At 33.9% G+C, this 22,371-nt stretch overlaps 3 protein-coding genes and 1 pseudogene across 3 annotated transcripts; 3 read left to right on the top strand and 1 right to left on the bottom strand.

The window, feature by feature from the left end:
- The first annotated feature begins 452 nt into the window (after window positions 1–452).
- On the top strand, window positions 453–3,468 carry LOC125607021. The gene is made up of 4 exons (XM_048776521.1): window positions 453–700; window positions 823–1,006; window positions 2,206–2,773; window positions 3,023–3,468. Exons 1-4 carry the CDS (start codon window positions 513–515, stop codon window positions 3,331–3,333), a joined length of 1,251 nt encoding a protein of 416 aa, XP_048632478.1. The 5' UTR covers window positions 453–512; the 3' UTR covers window positions 3,334–3,468.
- Window positions 3,469–6,814: 3,346 nt separating this feature from the next.
- On the top strand, window positions 6,815–10,684 carry LOC125607179 (annotated as a pseudogene).
- Window positions 10,685–10,960: 276 nt separating this feature from the next.
- Window positions 10,961–17,587, top strand: LOC106424423 (BTB/POZ domain-containing protein At3g19850-like). Its single transcript, XM_013865179.3, has 3 exons — window positions 10,961–13,813; window positions 13,895–15,031; window positions 16,018–17,587. Exons 1-3 carry the CDS (start codon window positions 13,751–13,753, stop codon window positions 16,462–16,464), a joined length of 1,647 nt encoding a protein of 548 aa, XP_013720633.2. The 5' UTR covers window positions 10,961–13,750; the 3' UTR covers window positions 16,465–17,587.
- LOC106424472 (eukaryotic initiation factor 4A-III homolog) lies at window positions 17,357–20,367 on the bottom strand. The gene is made up of 7 exons (XM_022716471.2): window positions 19,916–20,367; window positions 19,106–19,427; window positions 18,909–19,016; window positions 18,685–18,804; window positions 18,113–18,280; window positions 17,902–17,988; window positions 17,357–17,787 (listed from the first exon to the last, which is right to left on the bottom strand). The coding sequence occupies exons 1-7, from the start codon at window positions 20,221–20,223 to the stop codon at window positions 17,674–17,676; spliced, it is 1,227 nt and encodes a 408-aa protein (XP_022572192.1). The 5' UTR covers window positions 20,224–20,367; the 3' UTR covers window positions 17,357–17,673.
- Window positions 20,368–22,371: the final 2,004 nt, after the last annotated feature.

Raw genomic sequence — 22,371 nt, 5'->3', positions numbered from 1 at the left:
CCTCCTTTTTATATATAATGTATCTCATGTATTAGTAAATAAAAAACTCGAAATGAGTGTATTACAATGACTATATTTTTCCTCCAACTTGGTTATCACCAAGTTTGCATCCGGATTATATCAATTTCAATATTCTACCTCTGTTGGAAAACTTTTTTTGTAGCTCACGTTTGGCCGGCTTAATGTGCATATCAACCAACACTTACGTGTACTTCAACAATAATTTTTCAACGCACTGTCTGAAAAAAAAAAGAGGAATTTAACAATTTCCAGATTATCATTTACCTATGTGGGAAAAGAGGAAACGACGACGCATATGACCCGACAAAATTTTACCGAAAGTACATCAAATGCTTACACGACGACTAGAACACACACAGATCATAGGCGGTGCATCTCATACTTCGAAAAGAAGAAATATCCAAACCAACTTCTATATATACAAACATAACCGGTCGTACTATTGTTAACTTTCTTTTTGAGAGAGACAACAACAAAAGTGAAAGAAGGGAATGTCGTCGTCAAGGGAGCTACAATACTTGGAGTACACTTACAGAAACAACCGTCCCACGACGGGTCTTCTCAACTCCATCTTCATGACCACCGTCAACACCGCCGCTCGTTCTCTCGTTTCCGTCGCCTCCACCGCCTCCACACCAGATTTGGCTTCTAGGCGGTGGTCGGCTTCGGACCAACTCAGGTTCATGTCTATGATAATAGCGTGGCTCTCCCTTTGGGTCCTTAGGGTTTTCTTGGACTATCTTCCTTCTACTCCCATCTTTTATCTTATTCTGCTTATGGTTATTCTTATCATGCCTTCAGTTTCGCTTCGGGTCTTCTCACCGCGGTGGCGGAGAACGCGTTGGTACCGGTTTCAGCTCCGTCCTCGTCGTCGACGTCATCAACGGCGTTGGTGAAGTATTCAGGGTCGGGGAATTTAAGTATGATGATGGCTGACGGCGTTGATGCACCTTCCGTCAGCTCTCTCGGTAGAGCACTTTGTCACGTAAGTGTTAGTTTGTAACCCTTTATTATTTGTTGTTAATTAACATTAACGTTTTATTTATTTTTAAGTTTGCTTGGTGAATTTGTTTTTTTACGTTTAACGTCTTTATTTGGATTTGAATAACAAGATTCGCTTGGTTGCTTGGGTCCAATTAAGCCATGACGGTCATAATATGCACATGTAGTCTTGTGTGTTATTGTTTGCATAACGCCATAACCCGATCTTTGATTGAAATATAATATTTTCTCTATTTGTATCGATTAGGCCTGGGCGTTCGGTGGACCGTTCAGTTTCGGTCCAAATAATTCGAATTTTTGGATTTTCGATGTTATGCTCAGAAGTACTATTCGGGTTTTACTAATTATCAGATTGATTTCGGTTCGGTTCCTTTCAGGTTCGGTTCGGATCGGATTTAACCAATGTTTAAAATCGTCCAAAAATATTTGTTTTAAAACTTTAAAAATTGACAATTATTTTTTCAAAATATATAAATTGTTTACAAATCTAATTAAAAATTAGTTAAACTATCTAAATTAACTAAAAAGTATTCAAAATAACAATTAAAACAAACTAAAAAAATATTTTGAATATCCTAAAATATCTAAATCATCTTAAATATATAAAAACTTTAACATATTTAACTAATTTCGGATCTTTTCGGATCCTAGTTCGGATGTCGGTTCGGTTTGGATTCTAACCAAACACCAAAGTATTAAGCTCATAAGTCTCGTTCGGATATTTTTGTATAACAGTTCGGATTCGGTTTCGGTTTTTACGGTTCGGGTTTTGATAGGTACTTCGGATTGAGTTAAAAACGTCCAGGCCTAGTATCCATCATATAATATGATTTTGGAGCTTGCTATTTTTGGAACACGAGGGGACTCACGTGGACATTTTATCTATAATTTCCACGTGGATAACATGCATAGTGCCACGGCATACATGAAAACAAAGAGGAAAGCGGATGAATCATAGGCTCGATGATTGGTACTTCCTAATTAATGGATCAGGACTAATTAACTAATTATCATAACTATTCATAAACTGATAAATTTGCAAAAAAAGTATATATTGTTCGTTAAGTTAGATGAATATATAGTTATGCAAAACTTGCATATATTGAATAATTACATCGACTATGTTCTCTATTAATGGTTTTAATTTGCCATTTATACGTCATAATATGTGTCTACGAGTAGGTACTAGCGCTGATGAATGAGATTCCAGTAACCTCAAGAAAATACCATTTCACCATGGGAATGGCGGAGAAGATCATGGAAGAGAACGCCCTGAGCTGCAACGCGGAGCTACTCGACGTCAATAGAACGGCCCTCGCGTCCTCCTTCGCACGCACAACTGCGCGTTTGCAGGACTCCTTGAAACGCTCTCGAACCGCAGATGAGTCCTTCGGTGGTCTGCCTCTACGTCTGGTTAGCGCCCTCCCATTAGGAGGCTATGTTGCCTCCTCTGTGAGAGGGCTGACAACAGCAATCAACACGGCCAGGTCCTTGGCCGATATGGCCGGTAACTTGTTATCGCAGAGTAAGAGGAGGGAGTCTGCGTTGGTGAGAGCGGGTGGTTCTCAGGAGAATGAGGTTGAGTTGGCTGTTGAGAAGCTGGCGGAGGAGCTGCTGTGGATGACAGAGAAACTTAGGCGTTATGGTGCGATTGAAGAAGGTATAAAACGGTGGAGTTATGCTTCCGGTTTAGCTTCCTTGTCTCTCACGGCTGCTCCTAGGGTTCAAGGCCTTATGGTCAAGATTTCTGGTAAGTAATGGCATTTACTGTCTATTTGGACTTTATTTAGTGCTCAAAAACATTTCACCACATTTTTATTAAATATGATGCCACTAAGTAAAAGCTTTTTATTAAGTGCTCAAAACTATTTCACCACAATTTTATGCACATTAATTCAACATCTTACATCGTCCAAAAGGTTTATAAAATTTAGGTTCCAAGACGTAGGTCCTTGCTACATGCATGGTCCGATGTTTACTAGTAACTAATGTTTTGCAGCGCTCTTAATTGGAGAGTTAGCACGAGACACAACACAGGTTCCAGGACAAGTGAAGTTTAGACTCCTTGCAAACTGGCTACCTCTATTTAGCCACGCTAGGAACGGGCTAGCGTTTCCCGTGCTGACAGGCTACGAGAGAGTTGAGGTGGAACGAGCCATAGACAAAGCTATCTCGACATTGCCTGCATTGGATCAAGAAATATTGCTCACAAATTGGCTCCAAGATTTCTCAGTATCAGCCTCCGAGTGGCCCGATCTCACCCCAGCATACGACCGTTGGTGTCACTCCATTCGACAGATGGCCGTGTAGACGATGAATCCTTTAGTCATTATGGTCATGTTACAAAGAGAACAACAAAAAAACATGGATGCGTCTCGTATTAGCTTTTGTGTCCAAACATTTATCTTAGTTAATAAGACTAGTTTTCGTCTAGTCAAAGATTCAGACCTAAGCCCCTTTGATGTGTATTGTCTCGAGTCTGGATCTAGTTGTTGCAATATCCAAAACCGCATATACACGGAAACAGTTGATGCTTTAAGCGCGGGTGCGCTAACAAAACACTTGTTGTCACCCTCAAAGTACGACTTACCTTGTTCAGCTGCTTTGCAAAGCTGTGGATACAAAGAAAAACTCCCAAGAAACGTTACTCCCATCTCCCTACACACTCTGCATGATCGCAGTAACACTCTCTGCACCACCTCTACTGCGGTCAATCACTTCGCTGTAAGCCAAGACATTGAGAAGCTCTAGTGCGTTCTCTCTTATGCAAGAGATTACGTGATACACTAAAAATGAAGCTTTACTCCTGTGAAGTCAACAGTGTTTTTGTAATATGTTTAGAGTCAATTTCATAGGACGTCCAGTTTACACTTTATTTTATTGGTTCTACTATAAGCTAAAATAATAGTGGAGTTTAATTTTGTGGTTTCGTAAAAAACAAGTAACAAGATTAATTAAAGAATACAAATTTAATAAAAAGCTAGTCTAGTGTTACTTCATCGGGTGTCAATACTGAGTCAAACAATTATTCAAGTACGACTAAGCACAATTTAAAACTCGGTTCACTCAAATAGAACAATCAACTGTCATGGGCAGTTCTCGCTTGAAACAAGATGTGATGGCAAGCATTAGACATCAAGTCCGATAGGTTCACTAAACACCATAATATCTACTTTCGTTGATTAGGATTGCTCAGCTCGTTCATACATTTTCAAGTCATCTTCTACGCGGTTAGCGAGTTGATTAGACCTAGATTCAAACATTAAATGATAAGATTAATGCAAGCAGTACGAGTTGATATGAATGAAGATAACATAATGAATTGCTCTATGTTTAGCTCATGCGATCAAGACCCTAGAACCTTAGACAAGTTATATGACTATTCAGACATCATACTAGATACCAAAGACATGATTTCTGAATACTACCGCAAGTAAATTGAAATCAAAACAAGAGGGTTCAAAATACTCCTTCCATTTCTAAATTATCCATGTTTTAGAAAAATATTATGTTTCTAAAAGATCAATATTTTATATTTTCAATATATGTAATAATGTCAAATTGTAAATTTCAAAAACATTAATAGCTAAACACGGAAAGTTATACATTTATTATCAAAAATTTACGTGTTTTCTTAATAAGTATGAAAAAGATGATTCCAAAACGGAGGGAGTAATCTTTTCTAGATGAGAAATGAAGTCGTTTTCCTTACAAGTGCAAACCACCAAAACAAGTCTAGGTCTTTTGCAAAACAAGCGTAAAAAATAAAATAAATGATAGAGACGCTTTTATATGAAGGTGCCATTAGGTTAGAGAAGAAGTGGTGTGGCTAGGGAAAATTCCCAAAATAACTTGGATTTTTCCTTAATGTCGAGAACAATCGCTCGGACTGTTCCTTGAGAAGAACAATTGTCAGCTCCGCCATGCTGTTCCGCGGGAAATCTTTCAAATATGACATCTTTTCTTCATGCACCCATCTTCAACTCTGCAATCTACTCCAGACTTGAAAGAACTCAAAAAGAACTAGATAGACTCGATAAAAGACTAAATTTTTTTTGAAAACATATGTACAATGATGTCAAAAACACCATATATCATTATGTCTTTTGTTACTGTCACGTTAACAGAGGAGCCATGTTCTGTATGCAGCAGCTTCATGAACTTGAGATCCGCTAACGGTTGACACAAACCGCTGATATATGTTCTCTACTACTCCAACCACATGGACCCCAACTTTCTTACAAAAGCTCACTTCTTTCCAAGGTGGTCTCCAACATAGACAAGGGACCATCCGTGGTTACTCTGATGAATCGCATGCGCTTTAAGGCCTAGCATTGCTTGGCCCGCATATATCAATGTCCATGAGGCCTAATTGATGGTCTTATTAAATATATGTATTAATTATTTAGTATTATAGTTCATAATTATATCAGCCTCATGTATCTCAGAGCCACTTTGACTCTACATTCTAATTGTTAACTCTTTGTTTATATAATTCAAAATTGTAATTCTAACAATTATTTCCTTTTTTTTTGTTAAAGGTTTTTTTTGATTAAATCAACCGCTGACGATCATAATCTTGAAAAATATTCTTAATATTTTTTTGATTAAATCAGCTGATGAAGATCATAAATCTATGTTTATTCACTTTTTTCTTAGCAAGTTACCTATAACTTAATCATGATATTTTTTTCATCTTTAATCAATTTAATCATTGGATTTAATATGTTAATGTTAATGCCTAGTTGTTTATTTCATGTTTTTCATTATGTCGCAAGTCTTGCCAAATTATTCTAGATGCTTGAATGCTAAATTAGTTATTGAAATTCTCGCAGGAATTGAAGGGCATGTCACTCCATATCATTTCTTTTGTAATTATTAGAGTGTTGTGTGTACATTGCTTGTACATGCCATTATCATGGCTATGCACATTTTTATATGTGATATATAAGTTGTAGAATGCAAGATATTTTATATGCTTTTAATAGGTTATATCAAAATATTGGATCAGTCAGTTTGATTTCGAGGTCTCATTGAGACATGGTGCTATATTGTCTCCATAGGTGAATCAATTGTTTTTGTGTATAGGTTTGACCACTTGGCGATTATTCAATACTACTTTTAAAATGTAAAATTTATGTTTGTGTCAGAGAAAAATTGTTTGTATTTTTTTTAGTATTAAAAACAAGTTTGTTTTGTGAAAAAGCCAAGATAATGACAACCATGTAAATGAATTTATTAAGGAGATCATCGTTGATTCACTTGATCAGTCAAACAAATCCTGAAGCAACTACTTGCTGCGGAAGCCAACATTATTCCTATATCTACTCCTCTTGTAGCAGATACTGAAGCAACTGGTCTCTTTCTAAATAATAATAAAACATAAAAATTTAAAAAAATTACTTTTCAAATTTTCTGTAAATTCTTTTTCTGCGTAGCTCATTGATAAGACCTATGGACTCAACCATGGTCATTGTTGAAACACCATGTCCAATATCAATCCTTGCAATTAAACCATTTCTTCCAACCTGTTGATGTAATCTGTAAAAGAAAACATATCAAATATGTTAATTGACAACATATATTAGTATATGACATATATAAAGCATTAGTTAAAATTAATGTGTACCTATGATCACGGTAGGCACTCTACAAATGTTCAAGAAAAAAAACGTATTTTACGGCGATTAGGTCTTGTAGTCTATGTGTTTCTCTTAGTTTTGAGAGCTATCATGTTTCTGTATCTTCAAAATATATTCGGCATATCGGCCCCATATGACTTCCATGTCATCTTCAAGCACCACTTGTAAGGAGAAAGAGAAAGAAGACATGGGTTGATTGCTTTGTCAATTTCAGATGGCTCATTGTCATTTTCATCGTCCTTTAAATCTGAGCCACACTCTACTTCCTCACCTACCTCGGTGGCATGTGGTCTTAGTCCAAATCCTATGAGAAATGCTTCAAGGAACACGACCAGAACGCCATGAAAGTCAGCAAACGGCTTAAAGAGAGGGACACATCCAAGGACGGTCTTGCTAGCAATGCACGTAAGACATGGATCACTGTATTAATGAGGAACATTGACTACAAGAGAGCCCGGGGGTTGACTTGGGAGAGTTCCGCAACATCATTGAAATCAACACGGCGAAGATGATTGCTAGAGTGGAGACTCTCGTCAAAATGGGACAGATCTCACGTGCCACTGTCCACATGAACCTCTCTCTCGCTGTTGTTGGACTCATTAATGGATATGGTATTGAAGGAAGCTCTCACCTCTACGGTTTGTTTACACCGTCAAGGCTTATGAGATAGTTTTAGCGGGTGTGGAACTTGTCTGTGCCACAAACGATAATGAGTACTCTGATCTCTTCTATGCAATCCCATGGTCTCAAGGAACGCTTGGACCCCTTGTTGCCGCTGAGATCAAGTTTATACCTGTCATGGAGTAGATGAGACTCACTTACATACCAGTCGCTCCCTTGACTCAAGATTTATCTGAAGATTACATAGACTCTTTTGCGCCCAAATATGGAGACAAGTTCAAGATTCCCAACTTTTTTGAAGACATGGTTTACAATCCTAGAGAAGGTGTGATGATGGTTGGGACATACACATATAAAGAAGAGGCTAAGAAGAAAGGGAACGAGATCAACAATGTGTGGTGGTGGTTCAAGACTTGGTTCTACCAACACGGGAAAACCGCATTTAAAAACGGACAGTTTGTTGAGTACAACCCTACACGTGAATACTAATTAACTATCATAGGCATACAAGGTGTTTTTACTGGGAAGGGAAGCTTAATTGTCCTTTTGGTGATCAGTTCTGGTTTATGTACCTCTTTGGTTGGTTGATATAAGGCTGCCAGTTTCTCGTCTCTAAGAGAAGAGAGTGTCCCGACGGCTATTCTAAGGCTTGATTCCAGGTTAAGATTCAATACCTGAAGCGGTTCTTTTTGTGGACTGAGATCTTGCTGGTCAAGCACTCTCGTTGGAACTGATGCGTACTCTACCTACGACTCTGAAACAGCAGACATAGTCATCATCTTCTCTTGAATCACATCAACATTCTTGACTATATGTAGCACTGAGGGAGAAAACAAACCGTATGTAAAGCATTTATGTCAATGAAACTAAAAATAAATGTTTTCTCAAAAGGAAAAAAAAAACTAAAAATAAATGTTCCATTTGTCTATCTCAGACTGAGTGTGTATGGGAGAGCCAGGCGGGTTTCTTAGCTAAAATGATGTAGAACAGGACCATGATCAATAAAGAAGATTGGTAGAATCAAACAATTGGTTGCATAACTCTCTCTGCTTTATCAGATGATGAATTTTATTTAGACTGAAATTAAGCTTAATCAACTTACTATGTAACTCTCTTTGATTTTGCCGGTAAATGAGATGAATAGTTAACCAAATGATGATTGTATAACACCATAAAACTTAATAGAAAAGGTTTTGATAAGTTAAGAATTTTAAAAGCTGGAAACATGCACAACTCTTAGAATTCAAATACATATGTTTAACACAAAGGGGATATTTATTGATTGAAAGGTATCTACAATGAGATGAACCAAACTTTTTTTTTAACAATAAGAGATTATATTAAACACTCACCAACGATAGCCGTTGAGTTTTCGAAGAACCCCAGAGTCAAAAAGCCAACGGACATTGATAGTCCTTGGAGCCAAAGCTAAAGACAAACATTAACCCAAGAATAAACAAAGTAACTTAACCCATAAAGCATCGAGTCTAAAAATCAGACCAAAGAGAGTTACGCAACCAGTTATTTGATTCTTGAGAATATAAGGATTAGACATTATACAACAAATATAATGTGTTATAAACTTTTTATTAAACCTTTTATAAAATTTTATAAAAGGTTTAAGAATATAAAGATTAAACCATTTATTAGAATCAACCATCACCTCTACACTGGCTTAACTTATTCCACCTCATTTTCTTTCAATGATGGGGCTCGTACGTGCTCCCTATCGTTACAACATTCAAGAGTTTCACGATATCCATAATGGTACATAAATTATTATTTTATTTGCATCATGTCTCGTTAATCTTGATTGCTCAAACACATGCATTTTCTTTATCCTTCTTTCTGGAATCAGATCATTTTGTCTTTCTTTGCATGGTTATTCTTATTTTGATGTGTTTTGATTAGGTTATTGGTTGTTATATGCGCAACCGACTGAACGATCACATATTAGTTATCTTTTTCTTTATTGAACACAGAATATTTTAATGTTTAGAGTTTAGTGCTTTGGGGATAATATATGTTTCCTCTTTTTCTTGAATAAATTACCAATAACCTAATCATGATACTTTTCATATTTGGTCAGTTTAACCAACAGATTTAAGATGTTAGTGTCTAGTTGTTTCTTTCATGTTTTTCATTTTATAACAAGTCTTTCCAAATTACTTCTACCATTTATTGCTAGATTGCCGAATGCTTAGTGATTTATACATATTCTCAAAGACATGTCATTCCATATCAATTCTTTTGTAATGTATTAGAGCGACTGTCTTATGTGTACATTTCTTGTACATATCATAATGGTTATGCACAATTTTATATGTGATATATATATTGTAGAATGCTGCAACATATTTTATATGTTTTTAATAGGCTATATCAAAATCTTGGCTTAGTCGGTTTGATTTCGAGACCACATCTGAGACATGATGATCCAATTGTCTCCATAAGTTAATTGACTGGTTTCTCTTGTTATACTTGTATTAGTTTAAAAACCAATTTTTTCTTTGTTATAATCATCACAGAGAATTATTGGATGGTTTATCCATTAATATATTTTTGCTTGTATCTAAAAAATTGTTAGTACAAATAGTTTTCAGTTCTTTTTTGAATATTAATACCAAGTCTATTTTGTGAACAAAGCCAAACATCCTGATGGTGAACAACTGAACAACATAAATAATTTCTTTAAAGGAGATCATCAGTGATTCAGTTAATCACATCAAGTTAATTATTAAAGTATTTTATTGTAATGACTTATTGTCCGTTGTACTCTCAAGATTTTTGGATGCTTCTTTATTCGCGGCATAATTGATATGTGTATAGTAATTTAGTCATAACTTTTAGAATACATTTCCAAATGATTTGACACCACTTCTAATGGAAAGCTATTTATCTCATTTTTATGTTATGATAAAAATTAATTCCCAAAATTATAAATGGTTAATATGTATAGATGATTTTGTTTTTAAATTGATTAAAACTATGTATTTTCTTAGTTTATAATTTATAATTGTATTAGAATCGTGAATTTCAAGAGCATGCTTCGACTCTACATATTCGATTATTCATTTCTTTGTTCATCTAGATATTCAAGATTGTAATCTTGAGAAATATTCCTTATACAACAACTAGTATAAAAAGGCTTGTATACTGAGAATGGTGTATGCTTTTTTCTAAATATTTGTATCGTTTATAGTTATCAAATGCATGGCTGGATTTGGATAATGATGATGAAAAAACATGTAGTCGACTGTATTCACAAACGTACGAGTCATACTACTCATAACCCTACCCATTCACATGCAATGGAAGTGAAGCTCCCAACTCTGCAAGCAACCTATAATAAAAGAAGCAAAACTCTGGACAATTCATATTAAATTTGGAAACTAGTATTACAAATTTTATAATATAAGGCCAAGAGAGTAGGAATATTTATAATTCACAAATTTTTTTTACCAAAAAAAAAAAAAACAAAAGGGGACTCGCTTATATATATTATATATACGTGTGCGTATGTATAAAACAGCATATGATACAGAGTTTTGTAATGCTACTTGAGTAGCATAGTCCTTGTGCTATGGACAAGTCAGAAGTGAATTCATGAAGCATCACTTTCTGTGATGGATATTTGCATATTTGAAAATCAGTTTTAACCACTACTGGTAAGTGGTGACCAGTGGATTTATAACAGAAAAAAATGTGAGAAAAATCGACATATATATATATTCAGAGTTTTTGGTATTATTATTTGGGCTGACATCCAATGAAAATTTTACTTTTATATAATTATTTAACTAATACAAGCAGCTGGACCGAAAACAATGACAAACTGGATTACAAACAATTAATTGTAAATAGTTGTATATGAATATTTGATTCTGAAAAAAATTTATACACTTTTTCGTACACACAATAGTTAGGCGAGTCTCCCAATAATTTTGTTTAATGTTAATTAGCTATACTCTATAAAACCTTTGTTTTCTCAACGCCTCGTCATATCGATTTGAACTCTGCAGACTAAAAATATATGAAGTTTTAAATAAAATATATCCCGTCAATGCATAACTTTAGTCAAGGTTTATGTTTCCTTATGGATGATTGACAGTAATAGACCGAAAGGTGTATATCTTTACAGGGATGTAATAACTTATAAGTAAATCAAATTGAATATTTAATAACTCAAATTCTGAACGGTTTAGATAAACATTATTTTCTTAATTAGGAGTTTGAACTTTGAATCGGTTTTGTTGGTCTGAAATCAACCTGCACTAATACCAAAAACATTGTATACAATATTTCTTTCACCAAGATTCAAATTAAGTACACAACATGATCGACTAGCCTACATCATTCGGTGATATCTCCCTTGAGCGAAGCATACACCATTTTAAATTTACTCTACTTCGAAGAAAAATGGCAAATGGCTTTTAACGGAACTTAAACCTATAACCTTTTAGACGCATACTAGATAATTTAAAAGTTTTAACCATTAGACCAATTCCTCGTTGGTCATAATAACATGTTTATTTGATGCAAAACAGTAATGACCAAAAATGAAAGGGATATGTTTTGTTTCATGACTTGAGTTGAAATGAAAATTGTACAAAAATTCAAACTGTTATTCAATTAATTCTAACTATATTTATAACTGGATGAAAAAATCAATCTTAATGGATGTCAATCTAATAGCCAGATTCAGTATCAAAAATAGTAAGCATATAACAGATTTCAGTTATCAAATGATTCGTATAAGTTCACACAACAAAAAGTCTACCAATAAACCGGGCCTCGTGGTCTGGTGGTAAAGGAACCTCGGTTGAGGTGTCCGTCATCACGAGTTTGCGTCTCGACCACAGTGGATTTAACAAGGTTTCTGTTTGGCTTCCAGAACCTTTCTCGCCAGTTCCGGTTGGACGTGGTGGGATAGTCGGACTAAATGAAAGATCCGAATATCTGGATTATAAAAAAAAAGTCGACCAATAAAGTCATCATGTACACTATTCATCTATTATTATTTTCAGGGCGAAGCTAGAATATTTTTTAAATGGGTCAGCAAAAACTATAACTACGATATTATCATGGATGCACGTGCCCCCATATCCATCAACCTGCCTTCAGAAACCAACATGTATTATTATTACATGCGGATTTGAAAATGGACATCAAAGACATTAGTGCAAATCACTAAATAATGTATATATCTACGTTAGTTAGTTTTAGATGTTGTGATCCACGTTCTCTTTTATAAATTTATAATCTACAATATGTTTGTATAAATATGTTTTACATAATTAATCATTAGGATAAGACCTGCGCCTTGCGCAGGGTAAATTTATATGAAAATTATTTAAGAAATATCGTATAGAAAATAAATTTATATTATTGATCGAATTAATATTTGGCCCTTAAACAATTTTTTAAAACTTTTTTTGTTAACTACATAATTTGTTTACTAATGAACTGGTCCCATTTTTAAAAATATTTTAAGTCAAAAAATTATTTATCACATAAAAACCTAACGTTTAAGCCAAAGAATCTCATGCCGACTATTTAGTTACAATGAAACTATGTCAGCTCCGTTTTATATCATGATTTAGCAATTTAAAAGTTAATTATGGTTATGAGAAGTTTACGTTCACTTGTCAATACTATATATCTTCAATATTTTTCTCATTTTTGTGTCATTTTAGTTATTTGCATTCAACTTACGTGACAACTCATCTTGACACTTTTTTAATTAGTACAAACTACATGTTCTAAACTTTTAAAATGTTTCTCTATTAATATATAGGGGATGTTAAACCATTGATCATTAATTTTTAACATAATAATTTTAACAGTTTTAGTAATTTTGTCATTTTTAAAAATTCAAAATATAACATATACGAAAAAATCTATATTTTAATTTCATAGCTAATTTGATTATTTAGTTTATTTTAATAATATAAAATTAAACAAAAGCAATGGATGGGATATAAATTGCTATCAAATCTTTATTATTAGAATCATTAATTGTCATATATATATTAGTCATATTTGGTAATTCCGTAGGTTTTATTTAAGGAAAGAAAATAAAATAGTAATTGTACACTTTAATTAATTGTATGATTAGTTTAATGAAAAGTATAATGTATACTTAATTGGACCAACATATTTTCTAAGGATTCTGAATTTCATTTTGGTGATGACACGTGGCTACACTTAAAGGTCGTAATGTTTCTCAATTCATATATAAGGGATGTGAAAGTTCTAAAAGGAAGACATAAAAAAGATTTTTATATACACATAAAGACTAAGGATGCCGAATAAAAGATATATAAATGGTTTCTATATAAATAGTTGTTTCCATGTGATAACTATTATTGCTCTCTGAACAAACCAAAAAGAACAAACGAAAGCTCACAAGAGTCACTCATTAGAATCTTCATTCATCATCAAATGCAAAAGAAGTTCACACAATGTCTCTTCTCTGTGATCTTCAAATCAATCTCAATCAAGACTTCACTTTCTTCGTCAACAAGGTAATAACTCTAATCTAAACGTAGCTTCCACTATGTCTATGATGACTTAAACTTTGTCTCACTGTTATTTCTTTTGGTTAGGGTTTGATCTCAGAGTACTCAGGGTTCTTGAAGAAGATGATAAAACAAAACAACAACAATAGAATCATTCTCCATATCGAAGACTTTCCAGGTGGATCAAATGGGTTCGACTTGGTTTCAAGGTTCTGTTACACTAATGGCCGAGGAATCTCAATCAATGTCTCAAATGTCTCCATCTTGTATTGTTCTTCTGTGTTTCTTGAGATGACAGAGAATTTTTTTTCCTCAAATCTCTCCCTACAAACAGAGAAGTTTCTTGAAGGAATGTTCTACTGGTCATGGAACGACATCGTTTCATGCCTTAAGAGCTGTGAGCAAGTGTTCTTACACGCAGATTCGTACGGTCTTGTCGATAAGCTAGTTTTCCGGGTTTTAGCAAAAATCGTTCAGGGTTCGGACATGAGTCAAGTCTTTGCCTCATTCTCAACATCTTCCTCTGCTTCAACCTCTTCTATGTCACCGGAGACGGCAAAGACTAGGTCAACTTCGAGATCGTTTTCTTGCAAGACAAGCAACGAGTGGTGGTTCGAAGATTTGTCAAGTCTCGGGCCAAAGATCATCGAGAAGCTGGTAAAGAACCTTGGAGCTTACGATCAGAACAATGACAGTTTAGTCCTAACAAGATTTCTCCTCCATTACCTCAAGACAAAGGTCCATTACAAATCAAACAACAAGCTCGAGTATGCAGGTTTAGCTGATACAGCGGTTCAGGGAGTGATCTTGATTGCGAAAACCGCGTTTTGCTGCAGGAAACTCCTCTGGGTTCTTCGGGTTTTATCGGGTTTTAGCATCAGCAAGGAGTCAAGAAATGGTTTAGAGAGAGTCATAGGAGAAATGTTAGATCAAGCAACACTTGATGATCTTCTGATACCAACAAGAGAGAAGGGAGAAAAAGGGGTTTATGATGTTGATTTGGTGATAAGGTTACTCAAAGTGTTCGTGAGTAGTTGTAACACAGAAGGAGATGAGGATTTGAGGTTTAGAAGAATGGGAAAGTTGACTGATAAGTATCTGAGAGAGATATCTCCAGACCAGAATCTTGAAGTGTCAAAGTTTCTTGAAGTTGCTGAGAGTTTGCCAGGTTCAGCTAGAGATTGGTTTGATGGACTATTCAGAGCCATTGACATCTATCTGGAGGTCAGATTTTTATTCAGTATGTTTTTTTTTCTTTGTCTTTTTATCAAAATAATTGAATGTTGGAAATTAGAAAAATGATTTTTGCACAAAAATGAAAAAAAAAAACTAAGTAGAGTGAAATAGAAGGTGACAAAGAAGCAAATAACTTCAACTTCCAGTATATATATTTTTAATAACTTCCAATATAGTTTGGCTTTTTACAGTTCTCAAGATATGAAAAAGCCTTAAGTTTTCTTTCTGTCTTTCTTTTACATTTAAATTTATGTTACCTAGTTAAGATGTTAATTATTATGCCTATATTTTAAAATAACCAACTAATATTATTTTCTATATATCAAACATTAAGTTGAAAATTGTAAAAACTCAAACGATAATTTTGTTTCAATTTCTTTTCACGTTTAGATTTGTTTAAGAAATATTTGATAGAAACTTAAAACGTTATATGGTTTTATCAAATAAAAAGAGTAATTGCAACAATTTAATATGTAAAAATAGAATCAATTGCAATGTGTAATAATATAATATATTGTCCTTACTCCACATTCATGTCAGAATCTGACAATGTTAGCTGTCTTTTGTTTGACTAGTTACTATTGCTTCACCAGTTTCTGAATAGTAAGAACAAAATTAGTAGTATCACGTGAAAATTGTTTATTACTCCCTCCGTTTTTTATTATAAGTCGTTTTGAAGCTATGCACATAGATTAAGAAAATCATTAATTTCTTATATTTTCGAAACAAAAACATCATTAATTATTTACCTAACCACAATTTAACCAATAGAAAAATAGAAGATATATTATCATTGGTCAGACAACATTAATTACTAATAAATGTTACATAAAAAACCGAAAACGACGTATAATTTGGAACAAAAAAGTTTCTCTAAAACTACTTATATTAAAATACGGAGGGAGTACTATATAATCTCTGTGATGAGTCAATATATATATTAACTAATTTTTTGTGATACTATGATGTTGCAGTCTCATCCAAATCTATCATCCGGAGATAGAACAAAACTATGTCGATGTTTAAACTACAAGAAACTAACACTGGAGATATGCAAACAACTTGCAAAAAATCCCAAGATCCCTCCAAGTATTGCAGTTCAAGCACTCAAGTCACAACAACTATCGAACGAAACTCTACCAGACTCAAGAGAAGACAAGATTAAACTAAACAAGACAAGGAATTCGCGCAAGTACTTAGAAGAGAAACCGATACTGGTGCGTCTGAAAGGATTTGGGATATCAGAGAGATTAGTTGATAGGTTTGAAGATGATCGAAGGGTGGATTTAGAGAGGAGGCATTGGCATAAAGTGATGGATCATTCTGAAAAGGTTTGTAAGGAAAAGAAGAGTGAAATAGTGTCAAGATTGGCGACTCATGGACATTTTCATTCGAGTTCTAATTTTCCAAGACTTTGTTAATCAACTACATTCCTAAATTTGTGTTGTTTCTCTTTATATATATTTAAATCGAGATCATCATATAATCATCACCCACATGCACTACTCAGGGTATATTACAAGCAGTTGCATGCCTCAAAAAACTGTAGTTTTGAGAATGCATGTAATTCTGTTACTTTGGATGCAAATAAATCAACATATTGGCCTTTCAAAAATCATGCGTTGAGCATTATATGTATAAAACAATTCAAAATCAAAATCACGGGAGGAATATTTTCTTGGCCATATACGTCACATGCCTCCCTAGATTTGAAATTCTTGAAAATGAGATTCGTTCATGAATAATGGTACTTAGTACTATACCACAAAGGTAGCCTAAAACTGTCATACCCTAACATACCCACTTTTGTGCATCTTGCTAAAATGTACTTTTACAGAATCTTTGTTCACTGTTGTCCCGAAAATAAACGTTTTACCATGTAGACCCGAACTGCAGCTGTAAAAGTTATGACAGATATATTGTTTAGATGACATAAAAAATGGTGGGATTGATAGTCCAATAATGTTCTGAAAAACAACTCCCAAATTCACGCCACAAACAAATCTATTTACCAAATCACAAGTTTATCAAACTATATTGTCCCAAGGAAAAAAGGGTAGTTATTTTGGAGATTTAAATATTCTCAAATAACCATGTTATTATGACATAATTGGATTTGTATCTTCTTCTTCATCGGTTTACTATAATAAAACTCAAAATAAGATTTAGAAGTGAATGTAAAGTAGCTAAGCTTTCTTCAAGCTCATTGATATGATTTTTCAACATTGCCATCCCCCAAAAGGCAATGGCCATTTTCACGAATCTGGAATTCACAATTTTAGTCACTGATTTGGGCTTTGTTTTGCAAAAATATAATCAAAGTTATACAAAATAAGAAAACACTTACACAATAAGTCTTGCAGTTAATGATAGCTGAGCTGAGATTTGAGCCACAATCAAAACACCAAAATCAAACCCTAAACCTAAATCGTTTCTCAAATCATAAAGCATTTACCACAAAGTGTTCAAAAGAACCAAAGAAACATCAAAGGGGGTCGGTTTTGAGTTGGATGCATCTCATAAGATAGTGCAATAACCTGAACACAAGCTCTGAACAAAACCTCCTCATTCAGACACTTTCACCACCGAAAGCACAAAGACCATCCCAGAAGATCTCAGACAAAGGTCTTTTAGATAAGATCAGCTACATTCATTGGCATCTCGTCAATCTGAGTACTGTAGTACTGCTCAATGTCCCGGAGGATCTTGATGTCGTCGCTTTTAACAAAGTTGATCGCAACACCCTACAACGATGACCGCAAAGTTGTTAAATATATATATCCCCTCCATGTTAAGAGAATTATAACTGACTAATCGACAAGAAACAACGTATAAACTATATAATAAATCACAGTTACCTTACGGCCGAAACGACCAGATCGTCCAATACGATGGATGTAGAGCTCACGGTTGTTGGGGAGATCATAATTGATCACAAGAGAAACCTGTTAAAGAAAGCTTCTCATGTTATCAAATCAACCTCTACCATCTTAAGTAACAGAGGAGACTAAACACTTGTTTCCTGTATTATCATGTGCACATGATATAGGGAATAAAGGAATCACTTACTTGCTGCACATCAATCCCACGTGCCCATACATCTGTCGTGATCAAAACACGACTGTCCCCTGACCGAAACTGATTCATGATCTCGTCTCTCTCCTTCTGAGGCATGTCACCGTGCATTGATGAGACTGTGAAGTTGTTAGTCCTCATTTTCTCACTTAGCCAATCCACCTATAACAAATTCCGAGATAAGAGTTGAGCGAGACATTCAAAAGAAACCACAACTCAAAAAACCTAGTTAACAAATCAACTGAAAGTAAAGTCTAGCCAGTATACTATATAGCATCACAGAATACATTAAGAGGCCAATGCAATCTACTAGAAATTTGCAGAGTACAGACTGTAAGTGTTTTAGAGCGATTGAGTTGTATTTTTGACTCCTTTCTAGAGCAAACAACTACATAAAGTAACAAGAGAGTATAATAGTCCCAGGACGTTAGAAGATTCAAAATCAAGCTAAGACAGCCGTGCTGGGAGCTTAGTTTAGTGTTAACAAAACGAGATACCTGATTATCTAACAAATTCCCAAAAAGTACAGATACAGTTGCTTAACTTAAGATGAGAACCAGGATTACCTTTCGTTTAGTGTTGCAGAAGATAACAGCTTGAGTGATTGTAAGAGTGTCATAAAGATCACAGAGCGTATCAAATTTCCACTCCTCTTTCTCAACAGCAACGAAAAATTGTTTAATGCCCTGAAATGGTTTTACAGAAAAGTTAGAAAGTGAAACAATATGAGTGATCACACTTTATAACTAAAACATCAACAAGCACACAGATGCAGAAGAACATAACGTACTTCAAGAGTCAACTCATCACGCTTCACAAGTATCTTCACCGGTTCCGTCATAAACTTGGACGTCATCTCCAAAATCTCGTGAGGAAGAGTTGCAGAAACCAAGCAAACCTACAGAACATAGTGCACTAGGTTAGATATATCAAATAACAGAATCTAGCATATCCTCCTACTACAGTTTGAGATGTGAAATTTTATACCTGAAGATCAGGTGGAAGATATCTGTAAACATCATAGATTTGGTCCTTGAACCCTCTGCTCAGCATCTCATCAGACTCATCAAGAATCAGAAGCTTAATAGCTCTGGTGCGTAGACTTTTCCTCTTAATCATGTCACAGACACGGCCAGGTGTCCCAGAGACAACATGGACACCATTCTCCAGCTTCCTGATGTCTTCTCCAACGCTCTTCCCACCAATGCAAGCATGCGCCTGAATGTTTGCGTGTAATCCAATAGCTTGAATAGTCTTCTCTGTTTGTGAAGCTAGCTCTCTTGTTGGGGACAATATCAAGGCCTGAACTCTGCAACCAAAAATAAATAATTTTTTTGGGGGTCAAAAACATATAAATTAAATATCAAAAAATTAAATAATACATGACATTATAGCAAAAATATAAAAAATAAATGGATAAGTGCAACACAAATTAATGGGATCAAAAACAGATTTGAACCAAAATTATATTTTTCTTTTGTAACAAACCAAAATAATATTATTTGCTCAAAGAAAACCAAAATTATATTAATTTTAAGCAAATATACACAAAAAATAATATATTTATCAATTTATAGGGTCATGTGACTCCTAATCCCTTCTTGCATCCACCCCAATTGATGTAAATAAGAGCTTGGCGTAGGCATTTTAAACCGAACCTAATAAAAACGCAACCAAAATCGAACCGGAATTCATTAAAAAGCTATCTTTTAACCAAAAACCGAATAATCAAACCGAACCGACCAATGAATTGACATAACCAGAGCATAAATAATTGAATTTTAGGACAAAACATACTCTCTAGACGAAGTGTCAACGATTTGGCAGACGGAGAGAGCAATCATGGAGGTTTTTCCAGTACCGGACTGAGCTTGAGCAATAACATCTCGCCCTTGGAGAATCGGCATGACAGCTCTCTGCTGAATCGCGGATGGTTTCTCGAAGCCGTACTCGTAGACGCCGCGAAGCACGTCTTCCTTAATACCCATATCGTTGAAATTGGTGATGGGCTCGATCCCTTCGGTGGTCTCGAAGACTAACTTGTCGTTATCCATCGGCCCGCCGCCTCTCCTTCCGCCTCCACGGCTAGGATTCGCTTCCGCCATTACTTTCCGTTTTTGTTTTCTCTCTCTTAGGGTTTCGGTCGTTTAGTTTCTATCTCTGGAATGAGCTGTCTTGTCCCGTGAGATGAGCGCGGATACGATTGTATTATTGTAAATATTCGACTTCTTATTTGGGCTTTTATTTAAAGCAATACTGACTTTTAAGATGGGCCTGTAGCATTTGGCCCAATTAAAAGGCTCATGAAAAGTCGGACTCCTGATACTCGACTGATGGCAGGAACTAACTTTAAAAGACAAGTTATGTTGATTTGATTATGTCTTCATGTTTTTGGACGGATAAAGAAGATAAAATATAAATTCTGAGTGATGAATGAGAAGCTAAACTAAAATCTGACGCATTTGCTCAAAATCTAAAGGCACCTTCCTTGCAGTAATGACTTAAGCAGTCATCATGAATCTCTTTTTTTTCAAGATATTCATTTACATAATTTAGTTTAGGTCGAAGAGTGTTTTCATTCATTAGGGAACTTTTTGTGTGTTAGAAACTTCGGATATGACAGGAACACAATAATATTCTTAAAAAAAGATGGACGCATGCAAGAAGAGAGAAAATAGATCTGTATCTTTTAACCTCTATCTAGCTTTTCCATGGAATAGAAAAATTAAGTGTAACATTACTAATCACAATAAACAATATTAGTTTTGTTCCGAGCATCATCAGATTCTATAACTTCTAGATTCCATCTATAATGTTTTTCCAGTTGACTAATGGCATTACTGGTACAATTGATATATTGGACAGAAATTTAGAAGAATAAACTAATACTAGGTTAAGATCCGCGCCTTGCGCGAGATGAACATTAAATATATAAATTATTTTATATATTATATGTTTATAGCATATTATGAAATAATAAATATATATTGAATAATTAAAAAGTCATTATCTATTATTTATATAATTAAATTGGTGCAAACATATAAATAAATTTAATAAATCAAATTTTTTTTCTACTTGATATGATATATAATTAAACATCTGTTATAGCAAAAAGTTTAAATTAGTGATAACAAAATTTTCACTGTGGGAATAATGGTTTAAGTAATTTATAATATTTAAAAAAATTAAGTTGTCAATACTTTTTCAAATTTTTTATCAAAAAAATATCCAAAGTAAACTTCAAAATTACGATATTTATGTATTTTTATATGGCATATAGTTTAATTTAAGATGATACATATATTTATATATCTTTTATTTTTGATACTTATTAGATGAGACTTTCAACTTATATTATTTTTCAATTATTTGTATCATGTCATAACAAAAGTTTTAAATCATAGATCACAAAATTTGAATGTGAAACTTTTAACAGTTTTAGTAATTTATACTCGTTTTTAAAAATTTAAAATATAATATATAAATAATTTTTTTAAATTTTTATTATATGGTTATTATGATTGTTTAATTTATTTTAGCTTAAAATTAAACAAATATAATTATAATACAAACTTATTTTTATCAAATCTTTATTATTCAAAATCATTAATTGTCATATATATTTTAGCCACATTAGGTAATTATGTAATCTTATTTAAGGAAATAATGAATCACATTAATAATGTATTTATTGTGGTTTAATAAAAAGTTTATTATATATTTAAATGGACCATCATATTTCTTTAAGAATTCTAAGAATCATTCTAGTGATGACATGTGGATACAAAAAAATGTTGCAATGTTTTTCAAATAAGATTAGTGAACAAATATGTTTCGTCCATTTTGCTATGTACATTTTGTGGCTGTAATTATTCTTAAATAAAGGTTAAATATTTTTGTTCGCTAATACACATTTGACCTACCCTCCTACTCCTACCCATTATTAACCTTCACCTAACTAAGAGCACATTCACATTTTCAACACTGTCTTTCTTTCAGCCGTATCCTTACAATAATAATAATTATTAAATAGAAAATTCGAAACCGTAACGTTTTCTCCACGTGACGAGAAACAATTGTTTTCTCCACGCGATGATTATTATGTGATCTAACTACAGTTTCCGGTTTTCTTTTTTTTTTCGTTAAAGACGTAAATGAGACGATAAGTTTTTTTTCTTGAATAGAATGTTAAATTAGATTCAAAAGAAAAATAAGCTTGTTTACAGCATGAGCTACTTTGTACATATAAA

The sequence above is a fragment of the Brassica napus genome, chromosome A3, assembly GCF_020379485.1.
Source record: "Brassica napus cultivar Da-Ae chromosome A3, Da-Ae, whole genome shotgun sequence".
NCBI lineage: Eukaryota > Viridiplantae > Streptophyta > Magnoliopsida > Brassicales > Brassicaceae > Brassica > Brassica napus.
Note: the sequence above shows the minus strand (reverse complement) of the source record. Positions and strands in the feature narration are given on the sequence as shown.